A 24,141-nucleotide genomic window follows, 5' to 3' on the forward strand; every position below is an offset into this window, starting at 1 on the left:
TAGCTATATAATGAAAATTTAATCAAATCTTATGAAAATGAGAACATCTAATTACTGTAATTCATTTGTCTCCAAATTCTTTGTGAGGAAGAGCTCATTCTAGTATTTTAAATTGCTTTATATATATCATATAAAAATTAATGTGAGAATCTAGTTACTATTTGGGGATAAAAAGTTTTAAACCTACTCTGATTTTTTATATTTTTTGTTCATTTAAAAAATGTAATTGCTATTTATTTTCCTTGAATTTTAAATATTTGAATAAAGATTCAAAAACCAGTACATGTAATTAGCAACATCTTGTTTAATTTTATCTTGCAAAATTAACTCTTATGTTCTATGAGTAAAACTCACAAATATGATTTCATTCAGTTTTAATATATTTATTTTAATGTAGTTTCAGCTTATAAAAAATTATACAAGGAATGAGTAGATTTGGAATTGTACATTCCAAATGTAAATAAAAGCATTTGAATCACTTTTTGATTACTTCCATGCAGATCATTTTTTTCAATACATAAGCCAGTTTTTACCCAGTGATTAAGTCATAGTGCTTGAAAGCATTATACGGAGGATATGACTACTTTCAAAGGCTGAATGAAGCATACAAGAGACATCATTGGTATCATAATCTTTGGGCTTTTAAGAGTTTGCCTTGGTTACTATAATCAGAACCAACTGGAAATCAGTTTTGTTTTTTTTTTTTTTCTAATAGGGATTTCTTTAAAATGACACAAAATATTTTAAATTGCAATATTTTTGGTGCAGTGATTATATATGTATATACATTTGTCTGAAACTTAATCAAAACTTACTAATTTTGAAAATTTGTTGTGGGAAACTTTGAATAATAAATATTGTCCTGGAAGACTTATCCTGCAAATCCAATCAACTCAAGTTTCAAATATTTAAAGTAAAATGTTGTGGGCAAAATTAAGTTAAATACTATATTGTATTTTGAGTCACATACTGTAAGTAAAAATTTAGTCATATGTTCTGAAATAAAAATAAATGCTCCCTGGTTCTCTTAAATCAACTGTAATTGCTATACTTGATCAAATAGCATTTTGAGATGTTGTGTCGAGTCTATTTGTAATGGTGTGCAAAATAATAAGACAAATAGCTAATTTGTTAAAGTTTTACTACGTGCTAGGCACAATTCTAAGTCCGTTCCATGTGTAAATTTAATCATTGCACTAAACCTCCTAAGTTTCTAAGAGGGTAATTGACTCACCTCGAGACCTCACAGCTAGTTAGTGCCAGAAATAGGATTTCAGAGGACTGTCTGATTTGGGGGCCCATTTCCTTAACCATTACCATACACTTGACGTTTCACATTGCACATCTGTAAATAAATTGTGTTTAATTTTAAAAGAGATGATTTTCTTTTCGGTAAACATCATTTTAGATTGAGTACATGCTTATGAAACTTTAAATCTAAATATTGATTGGATTATATGATCACCACGGGCCCCATCTTTAAAAGCCTATGATTATTTCAGTATTTTCAGCTATGAAGTATAATCATGCTAGCAAAATGCAGTGTCAGAGGTTTTAATGGCAAAGCAGTCTTGTCAGGATTAGAGATAGAGATTTCAGACTAACTGGTATTTAAAGTGAATTACTGAATAAAACCACCCAAGGAGAATGTTGTTCTGGTAAAGGTGACTCAGAAAGTACAGTCAACAAGGTAAATGTAATAACATGATTTCATAGAAGCCAAGAATAGAAGGGAGTAGTCAACTGTAGAGTATTTCTGAATGGTCAAGTATGATAAGATAGAAAAAGTTACCAATGGCTTTGTCAATGACAGGGGTACTATGGAGTTGTGGGGAAAGAATTCCTGAATAAAGTAGCTTTTAAGAAAATGAGAAGTAAGCAAGTATAGTATAGAAAATTCTTTTTTTTAAAGATTTTATTTATTTATTCATGAGAGATACAGAGAGAGAGAGAGAGAGACATAGGCAGAGGGAGAAGCAGGCTCCATGCAGGGAGCCCGATGTGGGACTCGATCCCAAGACTCTGGGATCATGCCCTGAGCCAAAGGCAGCCGCTCATCCACTGAGCCACCCAGAAGTCCCAGTATAGAAAATTCTTGATAAATTTTTCAGAAGAGATTAACAAATAAGATTCTTGGAAAATCTCTGAGATCTAGGAAGAAGAATTTTTGTTTCTTAAAAGTAAGGGACACTGAAATATGTTTCCTGTTGGGAATGAGCCAATAGAGAAAGAGACAGTGATGAAGCATGAGAGAGAACAATCATTACAGGAGCACAGTCCTGAGAAATATCAGGATGAGCAGATATGTCGGCTTCATAAGAAGAAAGGCAATTCTTTCATTATAATAGGAGGAAACATAGTGTGTGGAGGTACTGGTGAAGATAGTTGACAGATTTGGTGTTGGAAAGATGAGAACATTTCTGTCAGTATTCTTGGTAGAGTTTTCCTAAAAGTAGCCTCTGAGCCAAGGATTCAGTTCAAACAATTTATGAAGGAAATGCTTTCAGGAGAAATCAGTAAGAAAGTAAGTAAGGGGTAAGGGGAAGTAGTATAGTAAGAGGAGGAAACACGCAAGGTTGTCATTTTGGGTGAAGTCTCAGACTGACCCTGATCCCAAAGGGAGCTCTGGACTGTAAATTACTCTTTGGAACTTTCCAACCTTGAGGCAAAGGAGCTGGGATTGTAGAACTTCACACCTGTTAGTAATTCACTACAGGCTTGCTGTGGGGTGAGAGTGGAATGTAAACTCTCAGGCATTTCTGGCTATAGGGGCATAATAGCTCTGTGCCCAAGAACAATCATCTGTATGTCACAGGGGGTAAGCCTTTAGCAGCTAAGTATGCAGCAGCTGGGAGATAAATTCAGGAGCTCTATAAGAGATTATGAGGCCTGTACAGTGCACCAATGCGTTTGCAATTGTCAGATTGCTTCCCTTTTTTCAAGGAAATAGGTGACAACATTCAGCTGAGAGGTTAGGATGAGAGGAAAGTTTGAGGCTGAAGGAGGATGTGAACTATTCCTTATGAAGAATGGGAAAGCATATGTGCTAGGGAAGTATATAGTTGGCTTGTCAGACATTGTTAAGTGTCATTAGAAATTTGTTGTTGGGATGATGGGATGGCTCAGTCGGTTAAGCATCTGACTCTTGATTTTGGCTCAGGTCATGATCTCAGAGTGGTGATATCAAGCCCTGAGTAGGCTTCTGTTCTGGGTATGGAGCCTGCTTAGGATTCTCTCCCTCTGCCCCAAACCCCTCCCACCCCACCCTATCCCACCCCATGCTTACTTGCTCTGTTTCTCAAAAAGAAAAAAAAAGAAAGAGAAGGACAGAAAGAAAGGAGAAAAGAGAAAGAGTGAGAAAAGAGAAAGAAAGAAAGAAAGAAAGAAAGAAAAAGAAAGAAGAGAAAGAAGAAAGAAAGAGACTTATCACGAATTCAGCATGTCTTAAGTAATCATGATTGTGTATTAGTTTTTTTTGTTGTTGTTGTTATTTTGTTTGTTTGTTTTCCTAGCAATGCCCACCTATCCAGGGTTGGCGTTTTTTTTAGAATCATTAAAGTTGAAAGGATATGTAAGAAAATAAGTCAAAGGATCTAGGTTGGCCATGGGAAAAGAATGATCACTAATGGAGAGATGTATAGTGAAAACATAAAGAGACAGAAAAAAATGGGAGGCCTGGAGTGGTAGTAAACATCTGATGGCAAGAACCTCAAAGGGGCTGGGGGTTTTTTGATAGGAGAAATCATGGTCTGGCCATGGCACTTCTTCTGCCTGAATGTTGTGAGAGAACCAATATTTGATTTTGTGTGGAAAGTACTGCCTACAGGGGACAATTTCTCCTAAAGCATGAAGGCGATGCCATTTCTGGGTGAAAACCACCCAGAGATGAAGTTTACTATGGAGGGGAATTTGTTGATATTTGATTGTGAGTTTCAAAGGACAGGATATAGAATTTGGGGGGAGGAAAGGAAATGGTGGAAGTTGGACTGATTAAGAGATATACCAAACAATGTTAAAATGAATGGAAGGCCTAAGCCTGTAACCATTTTTTGTGGTCCAAAGTCATTACTTACTATCTTTTTTGCTGTCACTTACCATCTTAAGCAGTGGGGTCCCTATCCAGTGGCGATGGAAAAGCCCCCTAGATGGGTGACAGCACTGCTTACACACTCTGCCTTAGGTAAATTCATATTCTCCCCAATATCTAGAAAATACCAAGATACATATATCTTAAGAACACAACTCAGGCTACTTAAATATACTCCAATTAATAAAAGGAAACAAAAATGCCCTATGATTAAAGATAATAAACTGATGACCACTGATTGGCAAATTAATCACCACAAGGGTCATAGATTACACAGGTGAACTGAAAACCTCAGCATACTCTGGATGCATTTCATTCCCCTAATTCCAGAGCTATACCTCTCACTCAAGTAAAAACAACGAGGGAAGAAGATACACTCTTTCAGACTTCAATTTTTCTAATTTTCCTATTTTTCAGGAGCACTTTCTTACAGGAGTGTTGATGTGTTTTAAAGCTATTTTTTTCCCCTGTAGCTCATTTTAGAAAGTGGTGAAAGCATATAAGTCATAGTTACTTTAAATAAAGGATTATGTATTAAATCATTGAATTTGTAATTAAAATGTGCAGACAGTATAGTAGAATGTTGTGTCTTGAGCTGCTCAGTCCACACATGAAAATTTCCTAATCTAATTTTCTCTTGGCTGAGTCCCAATTGTTTGGATTTTTCCACTACATACAATTATGTATTTTAAGTAAAGTCTGTCATCAGAGTCCCTGGAACTTTTATAAATGTGCTATTTATGCACTGAGTATGCATTTTAGAATACTCTGGAATGTTTTCTATGGAAGTTGATATTTTCAATCAGATCTTTCATGTGCTAATAGAAAAGTCCTCTCAGTTCCAGAACTGAGATTGATAGTCTAAGGTTCTAATTTAAAACTGGTTAATTATGAGATTGACAAAACAAGCCATGAGTGGAGAAGTTAATAAGTTATCAGCAAAAGCATTGACATCATTGGATAGTAACGTATTACTTAGATCAAGACGTAGCTCAAAGATGGCGTATTTTCTCTGTAACCATCATTGCCATTGTAGTTGTGATTTTTCTGCCTTCTTTGAACGCACCACATTCTGCTCAGCTGGCTGTACAAAGGTTTCTACAATTGCCAGATCTGCCATTCAGTAACTTTCATTAGTGCAATGGAATGAAACAGCACATGGGCAGCCTCTTCAATAATATTCAGGGGAGCCCTCTTAGTAAAATATTTAAGCCCATTTGTTCCTACTAGATTTTCTTTTTTAAAAAAGAATAAGTTGTGGCAGCCCCGGTGGCCCAGAGATTTAGCGCCACCTTCAGCCCAGGTTGTGATCCTGGAGGCCGGGGATCGAGTCCCAGGTCAGGCTCCCTGCATGGAGCCTGCTTCTCCCTCTGCCTGTGTCTCTGCCTCTCTCTCTGTGTCTCTCATGAATAAGTAAATAAAATCTTAAAAAAAATCTTGCGCATTTAAAAAAAATAAAAATAAAAAAATAAGTTGTAATGTTTTCCTATTTTTCCTGTTAGCTTTCCTGTGCACCTTCTCCTTGACTTGCTGCTACACAGTTTGAACGCTTTTGCCATTGTGTGTGTCCCTGCCCAGTCTGTCATGTCTCTATTAATTTTACCGTTGTTACCAAGGAATACATACACTTAAACCATTAACTTTTTCCTCCACAATGTGTACTTTGGAGGTCTTTGGAGGGCATTTTGAATTCTTTATCTAATGAGCCACATTTCCAGCATCATTTGCTAAGTAATCCATCTTTTTCCACCACATGTGTGCTGCCACACTATCCTATATTGAAATTTTATTTCTGTGCTCCCTTCTATTCCATGGACATACACTTTGTTCTGCTACAGGGACCATATTATTGCCAGAACTTTCTTTGTATGTGGGAGAGCGAGGTTTCTGATTTTGATTGTGTCTTTCAAAATTGCCTTACCGACTCATAGCTTTTATTATTCTTTCACGTATTTTTTTTTTCAGAATTGTTTTTTTTTTTAATTCTTTTAATGTATTCCTTTCCATCCTGTGGTAAATCTCAATGGATCATGATGTTGATGCACTATTAGATGTTGCTATTTAATAGCTTCTTTAGGATATTTATGGAAGTTCTTAAGTAATATGTTTTTACAATTTGTTTTTTATTCTCTTAAACTCTCCTTACCTGCTAAGTTATAATAGTCTTGAAGTTTTCCTTCTTTTCTGTTTAGACTTAACCTAAATGAGAAAGGAATTATTGTTGCTTGAATATCAGACAGAACTTGTTTGTAAAATGTTTTGGATGTAGCAACAGATGTATAGATTGGTCATGTGTATGTATGCATATTTCAGTTTTTGATTTCTAACTTAATTTCATTATTATCAGAGAAAACATTCTGATTGATGTTGATTCTTGGTGCTTAACTGAAGCTACCCTCTGGCCTAAAATGTAAACGAGTTAAGATTTCTTACTTTGCTATTTGGACATTTTATATATCTGAAAAATTGGATTTATTTATTCTATTGCTTAACTTTTTTTCTCATTGACTAATTTTAAGATTAGATTCCTGGTAACAAGTTTAATCGGAAACAACAACATCTTATTAAGAGTAAGATGTGGTAGAGATCTCAGGTCATTAATTAGACCTACTCACTAACCAAGTAACTAGCTCTCGTGCACTGTCTCTATGGGGCGACTTCGTCATCTTCTTTACCACAAGACTTTCCCTGTTCCACATGAATGAAAAATTCAAGAATTCAGAGTGCTTTGCAACAATAGATCTTACTAACGGATAACCTAGGAGCCATAGACTAGTATTTTCTTGGTTTCATTTAACTCTGAAAAAGATCCTAGTGAGAGGTTATTTTGCTCATCATGGTGGTGAGTAAACTAAAGCTTATGAAGATTACCTTACTTGTCCACAATTAAATAAAACTTGTCTGCTTTCTGTTGTATTTCAGTGCCTCCCTTGGTTCCATTTATTGGAATCTTTAGTAAGTACAGACATGTTTTAAATACTCAGTTGTGCTTTTTTTTGTTTTGTTTTAGTTGTTCTTACAAGCAGTTTATAAATAGGTGTTTATTCATAGAAGGGATATGATGAATGTTTCTACTACAAGTTGTTAAAACAAGAGGTGATGATATTATATGGTACGAAAAAAAGTATAAGAGCAATTCAACCTGTCAAACACTTTTGGCAAGAATACAGAAAAGTTATTAATTTACTGAGTTATTTTACTTAACCAAAAAACAGTTTGTGCATCTTCTAAGTTGAAAAAAGAAATCCTGCAAGTATGTAATATACTCTTTAAAGAATTTCATCTCCTTGCATTGCAGTGACCAAATGTGATCAGCCCCATAGTCACAGGTTCTAAAGAGTAAGTTCTAAGAATCTGTGTGAGTCCAAAAAACATTGGCCCTCAGATAGTAAACCAGGAAACCTTGTGGTTTTAATTATAAGTATCAGTAAATAAAAGATTTCAACTTGTTGCTAATATTTTTTGGATCTTGGGATATTACTGATTTAAGCCACAGTTTTCACTGATTACAAGATAAAAATTATTGAAAAAAGATATGGTGCTTGCTCCAGCAGCACATATACTAAAATTGGAAGGATACAGAGAAGATGAGCAGGTCCCTTGTACAAGGATGACATGCATATTTGTGAACGTTTCATATGAAAAAAAAGGAAAGAAATATAAATTTCTCTTTATATAGATATTTATTTTATCATTCCTCTTCAAGGTTTAAAATTTTCAAAGAATCATAAAAATATTAATGAAGTCCAAGTTTAGAACATATATCTCTTAATGAATTTTCATGAACGTATCACATATGATTTTACGTGAATCATAATAAATATTCTTTATATTCAAGTGTTTTCAGTTAGTGAGACTTTGCCTTTCCTTAGTGTACTTTTTGACACCGAGGATACATATTTATGAACTAAATTCAGCTGTCTTATGTAATTCAGAGAACTCTGGGTCTCTACTTTAATGTCCATTAGGAATCGGATATACCCCATTTCAATGAGAATGTAAAAATTCATAGCATTTACTAAGCCTAAAGAAAACTTTAAATGAAACATTGTTCGAACAGAGGCTTTTTAAAGGTAAAATTAGGGATCATTTCAAAAAGAGTCAGTGAATCCTTCTTCCTTTTTGGATTTCTATTTAATATAAGAATTTCCAAGACACTTAAAAGGAGACCTAACCCCTTTTTTGAGGTCAGAAGGTTGGTATACAATAGTAATTATAACAGCAAATATTTATATAGTATTTTTGTATATTAAAATTTTGTATATTTGCATTTTTGGTATGTTAATGAGTGCCAAGACCTTTTATTTAATATACACAACAGCCCTATGAAAAAAGTTCTGTATTTATCCCTATTTCACAGATGAGGAATGTGAGGATCAGACAGGTTAAAAAGTTAGCTGAAGGTTGCCGTGTTACTATAAGGCTCGGCTGGCATTCACACTCGGGCAAGCTGCTTCAAAAGCCCAAGCTTTCAGTTTCTGTGATATACAGATATATCCACTTTTCAAAAGTTTTCATTAAGCCACTTCACTTTTGCGAAAGGCCTACATTGGTAACTGTTTTCGCTAACTGAAAAAAACGTGAAGAGGATATTTACTTTTATGGGGAAAAAAAGGCAAAAAGCGAAAATAGCATTCAGAAGCAGTGTTAGAACTGTTACAGTAGCAGTGCACATCCGGAATAACAAGAGTGGTGTTGCCAGGCTCCTTCCCTGGGAACTATACTCAGCATCTCAGCATCAAGTCACCATAGCTTTGCCTTGTGTCTGTGAACATCTGTGCTGTATCTCAGTTTATTTTGTGCATCTGTTAGCAAGATGTGTCCTAAGGTATCAGAAAAGCCTAAGAGTGGGATGCCTGGCTGGCTCAGTCAGAAAAAGATGCAACTCTTGATCTCGGGGTTGTGAGTTCAAGTCCCACATTGGGTACAGACTTTTTTTTTTTTTAATAAGTAAACCCTAAAGAAAAAAGAAAAAGAAAAGCCCAAGAGAAATTATTTGGGGACCTAGGAATGCTCAAAAAATTTTACATATTAATTAATGCAACTACTTCATTGCTTTACGCCATCTGAACTTAAGAAAGGTTTCATAGGAATACTCTTGGATAGTGGGGAAAACCTATACTATCTTTGATATGTTAAAAATAATAAATTATCATAGGGTGATATTATTTGTTTTCAAAATAGGATTCCAAAATTTGATATATGTGTGAAACCTACCAAGTCATTTTTATAAATCTAATAGATGGAGACACTAAATTGTAGTAAGACTGTAGCTGTCTATATATAATATAAATAGTTCATTATTCATTCTCATAATTGATATCCTTAAGTTCTTTCATATATAAATGAATTATTTGACCATATTATATTGAGTTATAAAAATTTGCATAACATTGAGTTGTGAAGATAATATAATTAAAGTTTTATAAATCATTTATTTAATATTTATTGATCCTGATTTATTATACTCAATTCTGCTTAATTTCAGACTTACCCAATTCATCAGCAATGTGAAATCTGTGATTAAAAATTTAATGTTGGTATATGCTCTCGAATCTGTAATATTGTTATAGGGACATTGAGGCATAGGAATGAAAATGTTCAGGATATATTCTGAGTTATTTATTTTTATTTATTTGGTTCATTTCATTCTCTTAACAAATTTCGAATGAAAAAATGATGCACTATAGCTTTTAGTAGTAATACTTTAATAGCAATAAAATACATAGTTGAAATATAATAATCTTCTCTGCTGTTGATGATTTCTACATTTATGTTATATGACTTTCATATTTTTCTAAGAATTTTTTATATCTTTAATACTTAGTGACTTAAATGTATGACCATAATGAAACATTATTCATATTTTACTCAGAAATATTGAGTTATATGCTGAGTAACTTTTCTTTCATTTTCCTATAGTGGGTATGAGAGGGAATTGGATGTAATTCTAGGGTAGTATAGTCCCACTAACATAAAATACATTTAAAAGAAATATAAAGCTGTCGTGATTTTTATCCTACGTGTTACTAATTGATTAACCATTTTTAACAAAATGAGGTATAAGCATGAAATACTTGGATCTTTCTCTGTTCACTACTCTTTGAGCTATGTTCTTAAATATTCCTTAACCACTGGGTAGCAGATCTCTTAATGTTGTCTTAGATGTCGCAACTTGGCCAGGGTATTCTGGTTTTTAGGTGTCTGATCAATTTAAAACTTGAATAACATACCCTTTTTAAAACATTCTTCCTCTGGCTAACATTTGTTGCTAGAAAATTAGTTCAAGTGAAGGTGTTACTTTCCTTCCTCTTTCCACTATTTCATTTGGTCTGTGAACACTGTAGTCCTAACAGGTCTTGTCTTTCCAATTCTGCTTTTAGGACTGGGCCCCCTGGATTGGTAGTTTTGCAAAGTAGTGTCTCAAAGACCACTTCCATTAGTGGTCCATTAGTTGGGTTGCAGAAATAGCTCCTTTTAGAACATGGGGAACTGAATCCTCTTCGACCTCAGTTAGGAACTGATTAAAAGGGACAATAGGGAAAGCCTTCTGCAGAAGTATTTATCATTCCTTTTTCTTCTATGAAAAATGAAACACATTTTACCTTGAGAAATTCGCTGACATTATCTTTATCATTCTTATGGTAACCCAAACCAAATTCAAAGGGAAATATCTTTATTCCTTTGATAATAATTAGTTTTATTCCAGAGAAAGTAAATTAGCTGCATACTGAACCTGGCAATATTGGGGTGCTAATCAGGATATCTATATATACTTCGATAGCTCTTTTTCTCACTATTAAACTTACAGTTCAATTACCAACAATAATTAGCTAACTACCCAACAATTCCAGAGGATACCAGAATACATTCATATTTAGGATCTAGGAGTGCTCAAAAAATTTTACATATTAATTAATGCAACTACTTCATTGCTTTACACCATCTGAGCTTATGAAAGTTTTCATTGGACGAATGGGAATTTTAGATATTTCCTTTAACAATTATTTCCAAACACAATACTCTATTTTGAACTCTTGAAATCAGAGAAAGAATATCCTATAACTAACTTGATTCATTCATGTTGTTTCTATCCATTCATCATCTGTCTACATTGATAAACTATATTATGAACCTTTATATCACAGTATTAGTATGTATAAGTTAATGTTTTGGCTGACAGATCTATCCTCCTGAAGATGAACTTTGAGCTAAGTTTCCATTGGGCTAGATTTTAGTAGCCCTCTTGTGTACTTTGAAATTTTACAGAATATATGAATATATGCACAAATATTGTTACTTTATGCAGAGATCCCTAAAAATTCTGATCTTGATTCTAATGATCACTTTTTAAGATAATTTTATGATATTAATATTTAAAGCTTTCAATTTTAGATGTTATTTGAAAGAAAGAAGATAAAATGTTTGACAAAGGAAAATGTATTTGCTAAAGAAATGAGGCTCTTTTTTCTATTTGTTCCTTAAAAATTGTATGTACAAAGTATTTTACTTCGTTTTCAGAAAGTCACCACTTCACAGGATAACCTGAAAGTTTCTGTTAACATCTGCCAAGAGCATCTGAGACCTTGTGTCCATATTTTTATAAAATCTTAAAATACCTGTAGTGAAATTGTTTTAGTCATACAACCTGGAATGAGATTTTATTTCAATAGACTTTCATTGGTAAGTCAGAATGAAAATTATTCAGCTTTGGGACTAGTTCTGTAGATATATTTTTTAAGTGAATCAATAAGTCTATAACTTTGCCACCATAACTGGTGGCAACATTATTATCAATTTAACTTGAATATAGTGGAGAGATTTTGTAAAACTAGATCCTCTAAGCCAACAAAATATCAGACAAAATGACGGAAGCCACTGACATATTATAGGTAATCTTCAGTGATCTTCAGATTTGGAATTATTGTGTGTTATTTATGATAATCTGGAAACAAAATTAATGAATGGTTCTCTGTCCGTTAGCATGGATTTCTATATTAAATATGAGCTGGTAATTCTTATAGCTAAAAGATACAAATTACATGCTTCATTAATTATTGCACAGGCTAAGCCACTGTAAAAGAAACACCCTAAAATCTAGTGGCTTAAATTTGTGACATAAACGTGGCTTAAATCTAATACGTAGTGGCTCCATGTCAAAAAACAGCTTCCATTTCTGGGTCTGAGGCTCTTTTGTCATTTTCTGCTAGCAAAGGGGGAGGAAAAAATGGCCAAGGGAAGCCCAATTCCAAACCTTTAATTGGCAAGACCCAGAAATGTCACAGTTTACTTCTGTTCACATCCCAGTGGACACTCCTTGAATGCATGGCTATAGCTAACTGTAAGTGAAGCTGGAATTACAGTCTTTGTTATTGAGTGGAACAACTGGTGCTTTCCCATAATTGCCAACAAAAACTGGTGAATTGTACCCTTTTTTGATATATCACAGTAATGGGAAAACATCTCACTCCAGCGATTACAGTGCAAGTTTTGTATTTTATTTTTGAAACATTTGGCTAGTTCAGTACAATTCTGTGTAGCATGTTTGCATATGTTCCTATCTGCTAACCTTTGAAACTTTCTTTACTTGATACCCTACTATACAAATAAAAGTAGAAATGGTTGTTCCAGTCAAGAACTTGGAATCACAGATGGAATATACTGATGCAATGGGAATGCATATAATGGAATAAATATCACATGATTATGCTCTATAACTTTTCAATATTGATCCAAGTACAAGATTTTCTTTCTAGGAACAGTTCGCAACTGTTAAAAACGATCAATTCTTAGAAATTCTTCTTCTCTGTTTACCTTTCACACATCCATGGCATTATTTAAATATCACTTGGAATTCCATTTTCTGGCTTATGACGCTCTTTGAATGTCCTAGTCCCTCAATGTCCAGTAGAACTTTCTGTGAACCCAGAAATGTTCTAGAACTGCACTGTCCAATATGGCAGCTACTGGAGCTTTTGAGTGCTGGTAATGTCACTAGTGTGACTAGGGAACTGAATTTTAAACTTTATTTCATTTTAAAGAATTTAAATTTAAATAAACCCATGGGCCAGTAGTCACCGTATTAGACAGCACAGTTAGTCATTCTCTGCTCCATTTACAAACCTATTTCTGCCACATTTATTTTGCTGCATAATATTGCTCCTGAAATGTCCTCAAATGAATTTAACTACTCAACATCTATTATTTGGTGTTTTTTTCTTTGGGTGAGAGATTGTATATTTTCAATGTGACTTTACTCTAGCTTTAGTCTAATAATAACAATATCATATTTACCGTATATAAAATGTGTCAGGCACTGTTCTGAGCACTTTATGCATAATATATAATTTTATTATCACAAGAAACCTGCATATAATCATCACCATTTTATAGTGGTATGAACTGACCCAACCATACGTTAATTAATTTTTGCCTTTAGCTAGTTAAGTGGCTGATTTAGGATATGAATTGCAGGCAAACTGGTTTTAAATCCCAGGCTCTCCCTCCATTCTTTACTCTTCCATCATTTTGTAGAGTGAAGTCTTACTTCAGTAGTTCTCGTTAGGCAAAAATATGTCACATTTGGGGTCCGAGAGCCTTATTTGTGTATTTGTAATATTGGAAACTATTGTCCCCAGCAGGAGATAAGAGAAAAGAACAGTTTCTCTTCTTTTCTGTTCTATCACAAGTCATTGAACAGACTGTTTATAAAAAGATGATCCAAAAGGTTCCCTAAGTTATCTTCACTAATTTGGCACCGCGATCTTATTTTATTGGAATGATACAAAAAAAATAAGTTAATATAAGTGATAATGAACAGGTGCTGTATGTTTGCTTCTATTACTACTAAAGATGATTCAGATTTCTTTCCTAGTACACTAACAGAAAGAATTTTAAAGTAGTCAGGATCGATTATTTTCAAAGGGCTGTAGTGTTCAAATTTAACTCAGGTCAATCATCTGCAAGTTAAAATTACTTAGAAACGTACTGTCCATAATTAAGTAATCTTACCTACTAATATTACAGAATCAGGATACCTTTAGGTGACATGAAATCTGTCATTTTAAGTATACCCCCAAGCCTTTTCCAGATTGCTCATAAGATTTCTCATTCTCTAGAGAAATGCGATCTCTAAGAAATAAATGTCTCTGTCAAGTCACAAGTAATATGAACACATGATGAAAAAATGGAATTTTTTTAGCCTCATAAGGGATATTGCAGTATTGTAAAATTGATTTTATTCCTTGTTATGTAAGTTCTCGTGGTCATTTTAGGATTTACCTTCTGGATATAAAGGGAAGGTTAATGATGCCTTTTAGGGAGGTGGGGTACAGAGGCCTTTGGGGACCAGGAGAATATTTTTCATATGAAATCTTTTGTCATAAAATGCTAATGTTGGTGTTCTTGTCTTTATGTCTATGCATTCTTTAGCTATGAGGATAACAGACCCTTCATCAAGTAAGAATGACCTGAATGGCTGATAAATTCCATTTATCAGTGTGGTCCCATGAACCAGCTGTCAGATCAGTACTGAAAAATCATTAGAGCTTCTGTCATTCACTTTGAGGCAGAAGAGCAAACTGTGCAGGAAAATACTCAGGCATACAACTTGTATGCAGGATAAATATGCTGCAGGTGTATTGCCAAAAACAAATTCTGCTTCACCTCTTTTAATTGGATATCACCTGAAATCAGTGCCACAGTCATAGCAACTTCATGTGGTACAGACTTGTTTCGCTTTTAATAGCTTTCTCCTTTCATTGTGATGTGTTCCTCTGTGCTGCATATGTCGCCATCTCTGTTGTTTGTTTGGACATCGCTCATCTAAAATTATTTTGTGGTTTAGCCGTGTATCTTCAAAATGATCTTAGAAGTACAAAGCTACCCAATTGCAATGGATATTAATGAATTTCTATTTTAAATATCCAAAAAGGGAAAAAATACCTCCTTCAAAAATTCAATTTTTTGGACACAAAATTACCTCTTTCAATTTTGACACATATCACCTGTTTATGAGTCTACCTTTTAAATTTCTAAAACAAAGCTACAAGTCTGTACTAATCTCATAAGAGTAAACTCAAATGTTGATATTTGGGCTCTTTTCTTCTGTACATTTTAAAATTTTGTGTCCTGCCACAATATACTTAAGATTGGGGCAACCTAATGGGTGACCTTACTATAGACTTTCAGTTTGTTCTTCTGGTGAAGAGTCCTTTGTTTTCACTTTCTCCAGTGACATTTCACTTATTTCTTCATGCTCTTGCTTATTTTTTTTCTTTACAAATTGGGCTCATTGTAGTTCTATATCGTTAACTCTTGGGCCCATCATGTGTTTTCTAGTAGATACTAGCTGTCTTGAGTATTTTATTGTATCATTTTATTTCTAAATTGAAATAGCAATTTTGCCTTGATTTAATGGTATTCTTTCCATTTTTCCTTTTTCCAACGCCTGTAAGAAGCTGAGAGCTTTACCTTGAGAGTTCCCATATTTTTCAATTTAATTATAAACTAAAATATTAATATCTAAGATGTTTTCTGATTCATATAAGTAAACATGTCACATACAATGGCAAGCCTACTTTAGGGATTCTTATTCAATAATGTTAATGTTTTAAATTGAACATGTTAAATTTAGGGGATATTTCCATATGAAATATAGTAGCTGAGGGTTGTAGAAGAAAAATAGTAAATAGTCATGACTAATTTTAACAAGACATTAATACTAATTGACTACTTTGGGACCATATCTTTCTTAAGACGTAGTTCTCTCTGAAAACTTTACTCAACCCAGCTTCAGATTTGGTAAATACGTGTGGTTTTTTTTTTAACTGCTTCATTTTGCAAAGTTTCAATCCCCATAAATATCGCTTCCTTAGACAATGCAAGTGGAAGAGTATAGTCGGCTGAAAAGAAACATTTACTCTGTTCAAGGAAGGTGTGCTGGGAAAGAAGAGGGTGGGTTCATGAGTATATAGAGATCTAGGCTGGTTTGGTCCTATTCTCCTATATACTTTGAGAGGAGTTGAGAAGGATTCCATTTTCACTTACTGGATTCCCATTTATTGGAAAGATTCATTTTTATGTTGATAGCAAATACATAACACACGGCCACAAATATATGGACTTCTGTCACCCACTGATATATTATTACTATTGTGAATGGCAGCTGGAAGAAACTAAGGGAATGGAGTGAGAGTGAGAATTGTCTTCCATTCTAGCCTACTTTGTTCATACCACTCCATCCCATTCTCAGCTTCATTTTCTCCTTCGAGTTTACAGACCCTTCAAAGAGATGAAGGCACCCTGAGCTCTTAAACTTCTTTTCAACAAAGCTGCCAGTTGCCTGATTTTCAAAGTCTCATCCCACTTAACCTAGAAGACAGCAATCCAAAGGCTGAAACAATGAGGATTATGATACAGATTGGAACAATTTTTCCCACCCACTGTGTCGCACGTGTTTTACATAACTGTAGAATTAGACAAATAGAACTTTTAAAATTCATACATATATTCCATATACTGTTTCCTTTAATACAAGCTCTGCTTTTGTCAGTAAACACTAAAATTTTTATGGAAAAAGAGGAAATTTGGAAAAATGGGGCAAAAGTGTATCAGGTGAAGCACTAATGGAGAGAGTCCAATCAAACATATTATTATAACAATGAGGCCAGTGGAAACTAACATAGCTGTATAGACTTTTTCCCCCTTGCCATTCACCATAATTACATCTCCATATCATTTGCATATGTGCTGCAAATACATGAATAATTTAATAGTACAAATCTGCTTTTGCTTAAATGAATTTCTGTGTTCATAACATTCTCATTCATGTATATCTCCTCAAGTTTGAAAACTTGTAGTCCCCATTAAAATCTTAAAGTACTTATACCACCTGTCTTACATTTTCTGTCAATAAAACTTACCGTAACATTTTTTTCAGTGTCAGTATTGTTGATATATGACTGTGGTAATTAAAGACCAATCATTTGATAACCCTTAATTTTCTTTTCTCTCTACAGGTCATGGGTAATAGGTGCAATAGCTCTTCTCTGCCTATTAGGATTGACCTGGGCCTTCGGACTCATGTATATTAATGAAAGCACAGTCATCATGGCGTATCTCTTCACCATATTCAATTCTCTACAGGGAATGTTTATATTCATTTTCCATTGTGTCCTACAAAAGAAGGTAAGCAAAAATTCTCTATTTAAGAATAAATGACATATATCTCATGTTAACAAAGCAACCATAATATAAGTCATTCTTGATGTTTTGGTCTCTGAAATAAATGTGTTACTTCATTAATTTTATTTTTTAATAGTAAGACAAAAGACACAGAACAGAAGCATAATAGTTGGTGAATATGTTTAGTAGCAAAAAAAAAAAAAGCAAAATATTTTCTAATTTGGATGGTGAACAAAAATTATACTCTTGTAGGCTTGACCTTATAGTCTTTAATATTTTTATTGGCAGACACATGGAATTTGTGTATCAGAAATAGCTTTTCTAAGATGTTATGGAGCTGTAGGATGGAGATAATATATATACATATATATATGCCATATATATATGGCATAGGAAATATATATTTTTCTGTTTTTCTTTAAAAATAAGTTTGTATATGCTGGAAAATATGAATGTTTATCATTATGAGAACATTTGTGTTTTTTTAAATGAACAGCAAAGTACTTAGTAATGATCTTTGTACTTCTTTTCTTTAAAAGCATCTTTTATAAAATCTGTGAGTTGGATAATTATAATGCAATATTTAATTTTTCATGCTGCTCTATTTTTGTGATTTTTTTACGTTTACAAGGACCTAAAATATTCATTTTCAAAGTTAAATTTAGCCACTAAATACTTCCATTGCATTTTTTTAGAAATCTCAAGATTGATTTTCTCATCTTATACATTTTAATTCTATTAAAAATGTGATCATTATGGTTCCAATCACATAGACCCCTGAGCCAAGAAAGTCTGGGTCTAAATCCTAGTTTCTCTACTTAACAGCATATGTGACTTTGGGCAAGTTAATTAACCTGCTCATGCCCCAGTTTCTTCATGTGTAACGTGGAGGTAATAAAAATAATTATGAGATATTGAGAGGTGGGCTCTGAAAAGGAAATGTCAAAATGTGAAAATTTCTTCTAAGAAAGTAACAATACCTGAAATTTTTCTTTGGAAAACAAAGCAAAACATAGAAAGAGCGAAGATATCTATGTCTGTGATTTTTGGTTTGAGAGATTGATGGGACCTAAATCAAAACTTGAGATGGTGTCTACTTGTCAAGATGAGTCCGGTTGTATTCTGTTTCAGTTGTGTGTGGTGGTACATATGAAAAGTGTATTATATTAACATAGTCATAAATAAGGCTAGAATAGTAATGATGACTCAGACCTATAAATGTAGTTTACAGAAAAGTAAAAAGAGTATAAGGGAATGGGTGGATTTTGATCTATTGGATTAGAATTAATTTAGAAAAGAGATATTACAATAGATGAACCTTCCCAAATATTTAGTGCACATCCTAAAATTGCAGTTGCAAAAATATTTATTTATTTATTTTTTACTGATGGCCCAAATGGTGGTGGTACCTCATGGAGGGACACAGGCTGATGAAGTCTCAATCAACCTGGGTATATGATTTCCACAGTTGCCTTGAGCATTGACATTAAGCAAGCAGTCTGAGAAAGAGAGGGTCTTGTGTAAAAGGTCTGAAAGAGGCTTACATCACTTCTACTCACCTTCCGACAGATAAGATACCATCGATGGTACTACCTAAACTGTAAGGAAGACTAGAAAACATAGTCTAGCTTTTTTTTTATTTTTTAAATCTCAGGAAGATGAGATAAAACAGCAGTCTACCACACTTGAGGAATGTAAAGAGTAGGACTTGTGAATAATGACTAGGAATAGATATGGAAAAAAGAAGTGTCCAAGGAGCAGAATCAGCCTCAAGATGACATGCTGAATTAAAGATAGGAGAAAATGTCCAGACGTAGACAGCAGCCAGCCAGTATTTTAAAATATTTCAGAGAAGTCAGGGAGACTAAGCACTTGGGAGAATTTTCTAGATATTGATAGAGGAAAGACATAGCTGATTGTCACAAGAAATATATGTAAAAAGATGGGAGCAAATTATAGATTAAGGAAAAAGGTAGCATTTGTATGTGTAAATAAGGGAATATTGGACTATCATAAGCAGTTTTAACATCTTCAAATGTAGTGAACCAGATTTACCTATTATCTTTATTTTATTCATTAGCTACAAATTGAGACTAACAAAATTTTAAATTTTAATGTTATATAGAAATTTTCTTTAAACCAGAAAACATTTTTTTTTTACTTTATGCATTAATTATTTTGATTTTGAGTATTTTTATTAGCCAATATCTTTTAGGATTTTCTCAATGATTATTTTTATCATAAAAATATATATCACCGGTATAAGTAGGAATTGCATTTGATATACAGGAAAGGATATTAAATCTTAGAATCCTAAAGCAAGTCTAGAGTTTTTAGTATATTTAACATAAGTGAAATTTAAAAAAATATGTCATCAAGGTCAATTTTGTGATTCATTAGAACAGATTTCAGCAAACAATAGCTCATGGGTCAAATATGTCCAGCTGCCTTTAATTTTTTACAATCACCCGAGAATGGCTTTTATATTTTTAAGTGGTTACATTTAAAACTTTAAGTTAAGTACAGAAACAGCATCCTTTTCAGTGCCTTTTTGTTGACAAAGCCTGAATATTGACTATCTGGCCCTTCATGAAAAAAATTATCAGCCCCTGTTTAGAAGCTTTCTCTTATCATTTATAATAATAAGTAATAATCATATTATTCTTTCATCCATTTTATATTTTGAATTTTCCAATTTGGGTGGCATTTTTATTTACTATCAGGAACATGGCCCAACATCAGAGAATTGTGGAATTGTTTACCTTTTCCCCTACAAAACAAACAAAACAGGGCAGCCCTGGTGGTGCAACGGTTTAGGGCCGCCTGCAGCCCAGGGCATGATCCTGGAGACCCGGAATCGAGTCCCACATTGGGCTCCCTGCATGGAGCCTGCTTCTGCCTCTGCCTGTGTCTCTGCCTCTCTCTCTAGCTGTGTCTCTGTGAATAAATAAATTAAAAAAAAAACTTTAAAACAAAACAGATAATTTTGTTTTAAATTGCAGAAATGTCTTAGGAGATTTTTCTTTTATCCTTTTACTTAAATTGAAATATCAATGAGATATAATATTGTGTAAGTTTAAGGCACATAGTGTGTTATTTTTATACACATTTATTATAAAATGAGTACCACCCTAGTGTTAGCTAATGTTTCCATCAACTCACATGATTACCATTTCTTTTTTTCTGGTGAAAACATTTAAGATCTTTCTTAGCAACTTTCAAGTTTATAATACAGATTTGTTTACCATAATAATTATCATCCTGTACATTAGTTCTCCAGAACTGATTCTTCTATTAGCTGGAAGTTTGTATCCTTTAACCAACATCTTCCATTTCCTCCACCCCAACCTTGGATGACTACCATTCTATTCTGTTTCTATCAGTTCAGTTCTTTGCACATATGGGTATCATACAGTATTTGTCCTTCCCTACGTGACTTATTCCACCAAGCATAAATGCCCTCAGGATCTATCCATTGTGTCACAAATGGCAGGATTTCCTCTTTTCGTGGCTGAACAATATTCCATTGTTGGTATGTACCACATCTTCTTTATCTATTCACCCATTGGTGAACACGTGGGTTTTTTCCATGCCTTGGCTATTATGAATAATGCTGCAATCAATATGCGAATGCAGATACCTCTTTGGGATTCTGATTTCATTTCCCAGATATATATACCCAGAAGTGAGATTGCTGCATCATATGGTAGTTCTGTTCCTGTTTTTTTTTTTTTTGAGGAAACGCCATACTACTTTATATTCCCACCAACAGTGCATAGGGGCTCTCTTCTCTCCACATCCTCACCAACACTTATTATCTCTTGTTTTCTTTTTCTTTTTTCCTCTGGTCTTCTTGATGATAGACATTCTAACAGATGTGAGGTGTTATCTTTTTGTGGTTCTGCTGGGCATTTCCCTGATCCCTGAAGTTGAACATCTTTTTCTGTTGGTCTTTTTTATGTTTTTTTAAGAAGAATGTCTACTGGGATGCCTGGGTGGCTCAGCGGTTGAGCGTCTACCTTCAGCCCAGGGTGTGATCCTGGAGTCCTGGGATCGAGTCCCATGTTGGGCTCCCTGCATGGCACCTCTGCCTGTGTCTCTGCCTTTCTGTCTCTGTGCTTCTCATGAATAAATAAATAAAAATCTTTAAAAAAGCAGAATATCTATTAATTTGCTCTGTCCATTTTTAATTGGATTCTTGTTTTTCTGCTATTGAGTTATATGAATTCTTTATATATTTTGGATGTGAACCCCTTACAAAAATATAATTTGCAAATTTAATTCTGTAGATTGCTCTTTCATTTTGTTGATTATTTTGCTCTGCAGAAACTTTTTAGTTTGACATAGTCCCACTTACTAATTTTTGCTTCTGTTGCTTTTGTTTGTGATGTCATGTCCAAAAACTCATTGCCAAGACCAGTGTCCAGGAAATTTTCCCCTATATTTTATTTTAGCTAAATTTTTTGAGTAGTGTAAGATGGGATCCAATTTCATTCTTCTGCACGTAGTTATCTAGTTTTTTTTTTGTATAATATTTTTATAGTATAATAGTTTTTAGATTATATAGATTATTTATATTTTAATAGTATTAAAGTATAATAGTTTTTAAACTATTTATTGGAGAGATTGTCCTTTTCCTATCAAGTATTCTTGGCTCCCTTGTGAAATGTTAGTTGACAGTAAATGCCTGCATTTATTTCTGGCCTAATTCTGTTCTCTTCATCTGTGTGTCCATTTTTATACCACCACTATGCTGTTTTGATTATTACACCTTTGTAATATAGTTTTAAAGCAAGAAGTATGATGTCCCTAGCTCTGTTTTTTCAAGATTACTTTGGCTATTGTGGAGGGGTGGGGGTGGGAGAGTGGTTCTGTACAAATCTTAGGATTTTTTCCCATATCTGTGAAAAATTCCATTGGAATTTTGAGGGACTGCATTGACTCTATAGATGGCTTTGGGTAATATGAACATTTTAACAATATTAAGTTTCTTAAGAAGTTTCTCTTAAGCCATCTGATTGAATTTCAATAATGTGTTCATGCTGATGTAGTTGCTCAAATGTTTTGATTAAAGAAATATGAAATATTACATTATTGAGATATTTTGCCTTAAAGGGTTATTTGTTCATTGATTCAACTCCTTAACAAAAATCAAACTTTGAGTTATCAGTCCTATTCAAAGTCTCATGATAGGACTCATACCAGTATTTCTACTGGTGATGTTAAAGTTATCACTTTTTCTTTTGTTATGCACTTGATTATAAACCCCAGAGAGTATTGTAATTATTTTATTTCTGATCTGAGAGTATAAAAGAAATATTCCATTGGTAAAGTATACTTCTTTTCCCATCTTCTATATTCTGGAACAATGTTAAAATAATAAGGTACCATATCTGATAGTGGTAAGATGAAGTATCATTTGAAATAGTGGATTAGACTATGCAAGTGATTGAAAAAATAAGTAACTTTTATTGTAACCTAAAGAAAAATATTTCGTAGACATAGTCCCTTTTATTTAGCTTTTTTTCTTTTTAAAATACATGCTTAGTGCTTCAAAACTAAACAGAAATAGAAACATTAAGGCAGTAAAGATTCAGTAAGTAATATACCTTAAAATGGAACTTAGCATCACTAGATATCTTGGTTTGCCAGTTGTTTATATAACCAGTTCAAAATATTTAGTCTTTGTTGGAAAATGTAAATAGTCCATGATGAATTCCTGTGGCGTATATAATACTGCTGCCTTTGTAATGGGTATGGGAGTGGCTCTTTCTCTTTCTTTCTCTCTCCCTCCCTCCTAAAATATTTGTTTAGGTTTAAATTGCTTAATTAAAAACCACTTTCTTTTCTAAAAAGAAAAATACACTTGTTGAGTACACTAAGAAAAACAATGTGGGAGGACGTAGGTTATGATCAAAGTTTAGGTTTTTGGAGATACTTCATTAATTCAAGACTAAAATGAAACTGCAATTGATAGTGCTTACCTTTGGGTAGAGATTATTTTAAGCTTTCTCAAATTCTAATTAAAGCATTTGTTCTTATTTTTTCCAGATACAGAGAAAGGGATAATTTAATAGATTACTTTAATAATAATGTTTACATATTAATGTTAGAAATGTGGCCTCTTAGAAGGAGCTTTCTGATGATAGAGTACCTGTGAGAGCTGGATTTTTTCACATAAGGCAGAGAAAGTCCTCAAAGGTTGCCCACACTCTTCACAAATACCTAGGTTGCCTTTGTCCATCTTGTCTGTCCTTTCTTTCAACAACATTCTCTAACCTGACAGATTCCAACCTATCTTTTGAAGATTCTTTCAGAAACCCTCTTCTCTGAGAAGCCTTCCTGGGTCCCCCTACCTAGTGGCAGCAAGCCCTCCTTCCTCCATGCTTTGATTCACCTGTATTATATTGTTGTTCCTATCACAAAATAAACATTTAATAAATGTGAATTCTTCAAACAAACTTGAACGTATTCTATCTTTGATTCTGCTACATCTCTGACAGAAAGAACTTTATTTTTTTTAAAGATTTTATTTATTTATTCATAGAGACAGAGAGAGAGAGGCAGAGACACAGGCAGAGGGAGAAGCAAGCATCATACAGAGAGCCCGACCCGGGACTCGATCCAGGGTCTCCAGGATCATGCCCTGGGCTGCAGGTGGCACTAAACCGGTGTGCCACCAGGGCTGCCCAGAAAGAACTTTCTAATATTAAGATATAATCACTTAGTTTTGAATGCTAGTATTTATATATCATTGACACTCTTATTTCTTTGCTTTTGATTCTAAATAATGTCCCTCAAAAAAGCATATACTTATAACTTAGCTTTAAATACAATTACATTGGGATATTACACTGTCACAGATTGTG

The 24,141-nt window shown here is 33.7% G+C and overlaps 1 protein-coding gene and 1 non-coding gene across 27 annotated transcripts in view; both read left to right on the forward strand.

Moving 5' to 3' along the window:
• Nucleotides 1-24,141, forward strand: part of ADGRL3 (adhesion G protein-coupled receptor L3) — an 802,670-nt gene that overhangs the window by 737,219 nt on the left and 41,310 nt on the right. For 15 of the 26 annotated variants that reach the window (XM_041725369.1, XM_041725367.1, XM_041725376.1 and 12 more), the window contains 2 exons: nucleotides 14,519-14,545; nucleotides 17,107-17,275. In XM_041725369.1, coding sequence (XP_041581303.1) covers nucleotides 14,519-14,545; nucleotides 17,107-17,275 — 196 coding nt within the window. The remainder of the gene's footprint in view (nucleotides 1-14,518; nucleotides 14,546-17,106; nucleotides 17,276-24,141) is intronic. The other 11 variants (XM_041725373.1, XM_041725378.1, XM_041725383.1 and 8 more) reach the window with 1 other exon arrangement.
• On the forward strand, nucleotides 7,626-7,731 carry LOC121474301. Its single transcript, XR_005983322.1, has one exon. It is a non-coding gene; the product is annotated as a U6 spliceosomal RNA (small nuclear RNA).

This window comes from Vulpes lagopus, chromosome 12, assembly GCF_018345385.1.
Source record: "Vulpes lagopus strain Blue_001 chromosome 12, ASM1834538v1, whole genome shotgun sequence".
NCBI classification, from domain to species: Eukaryota; Metazoa; Chordata; class Mammalia; order Carnivora; family Canidae; genus Vulpes; species Vulpes lagopus.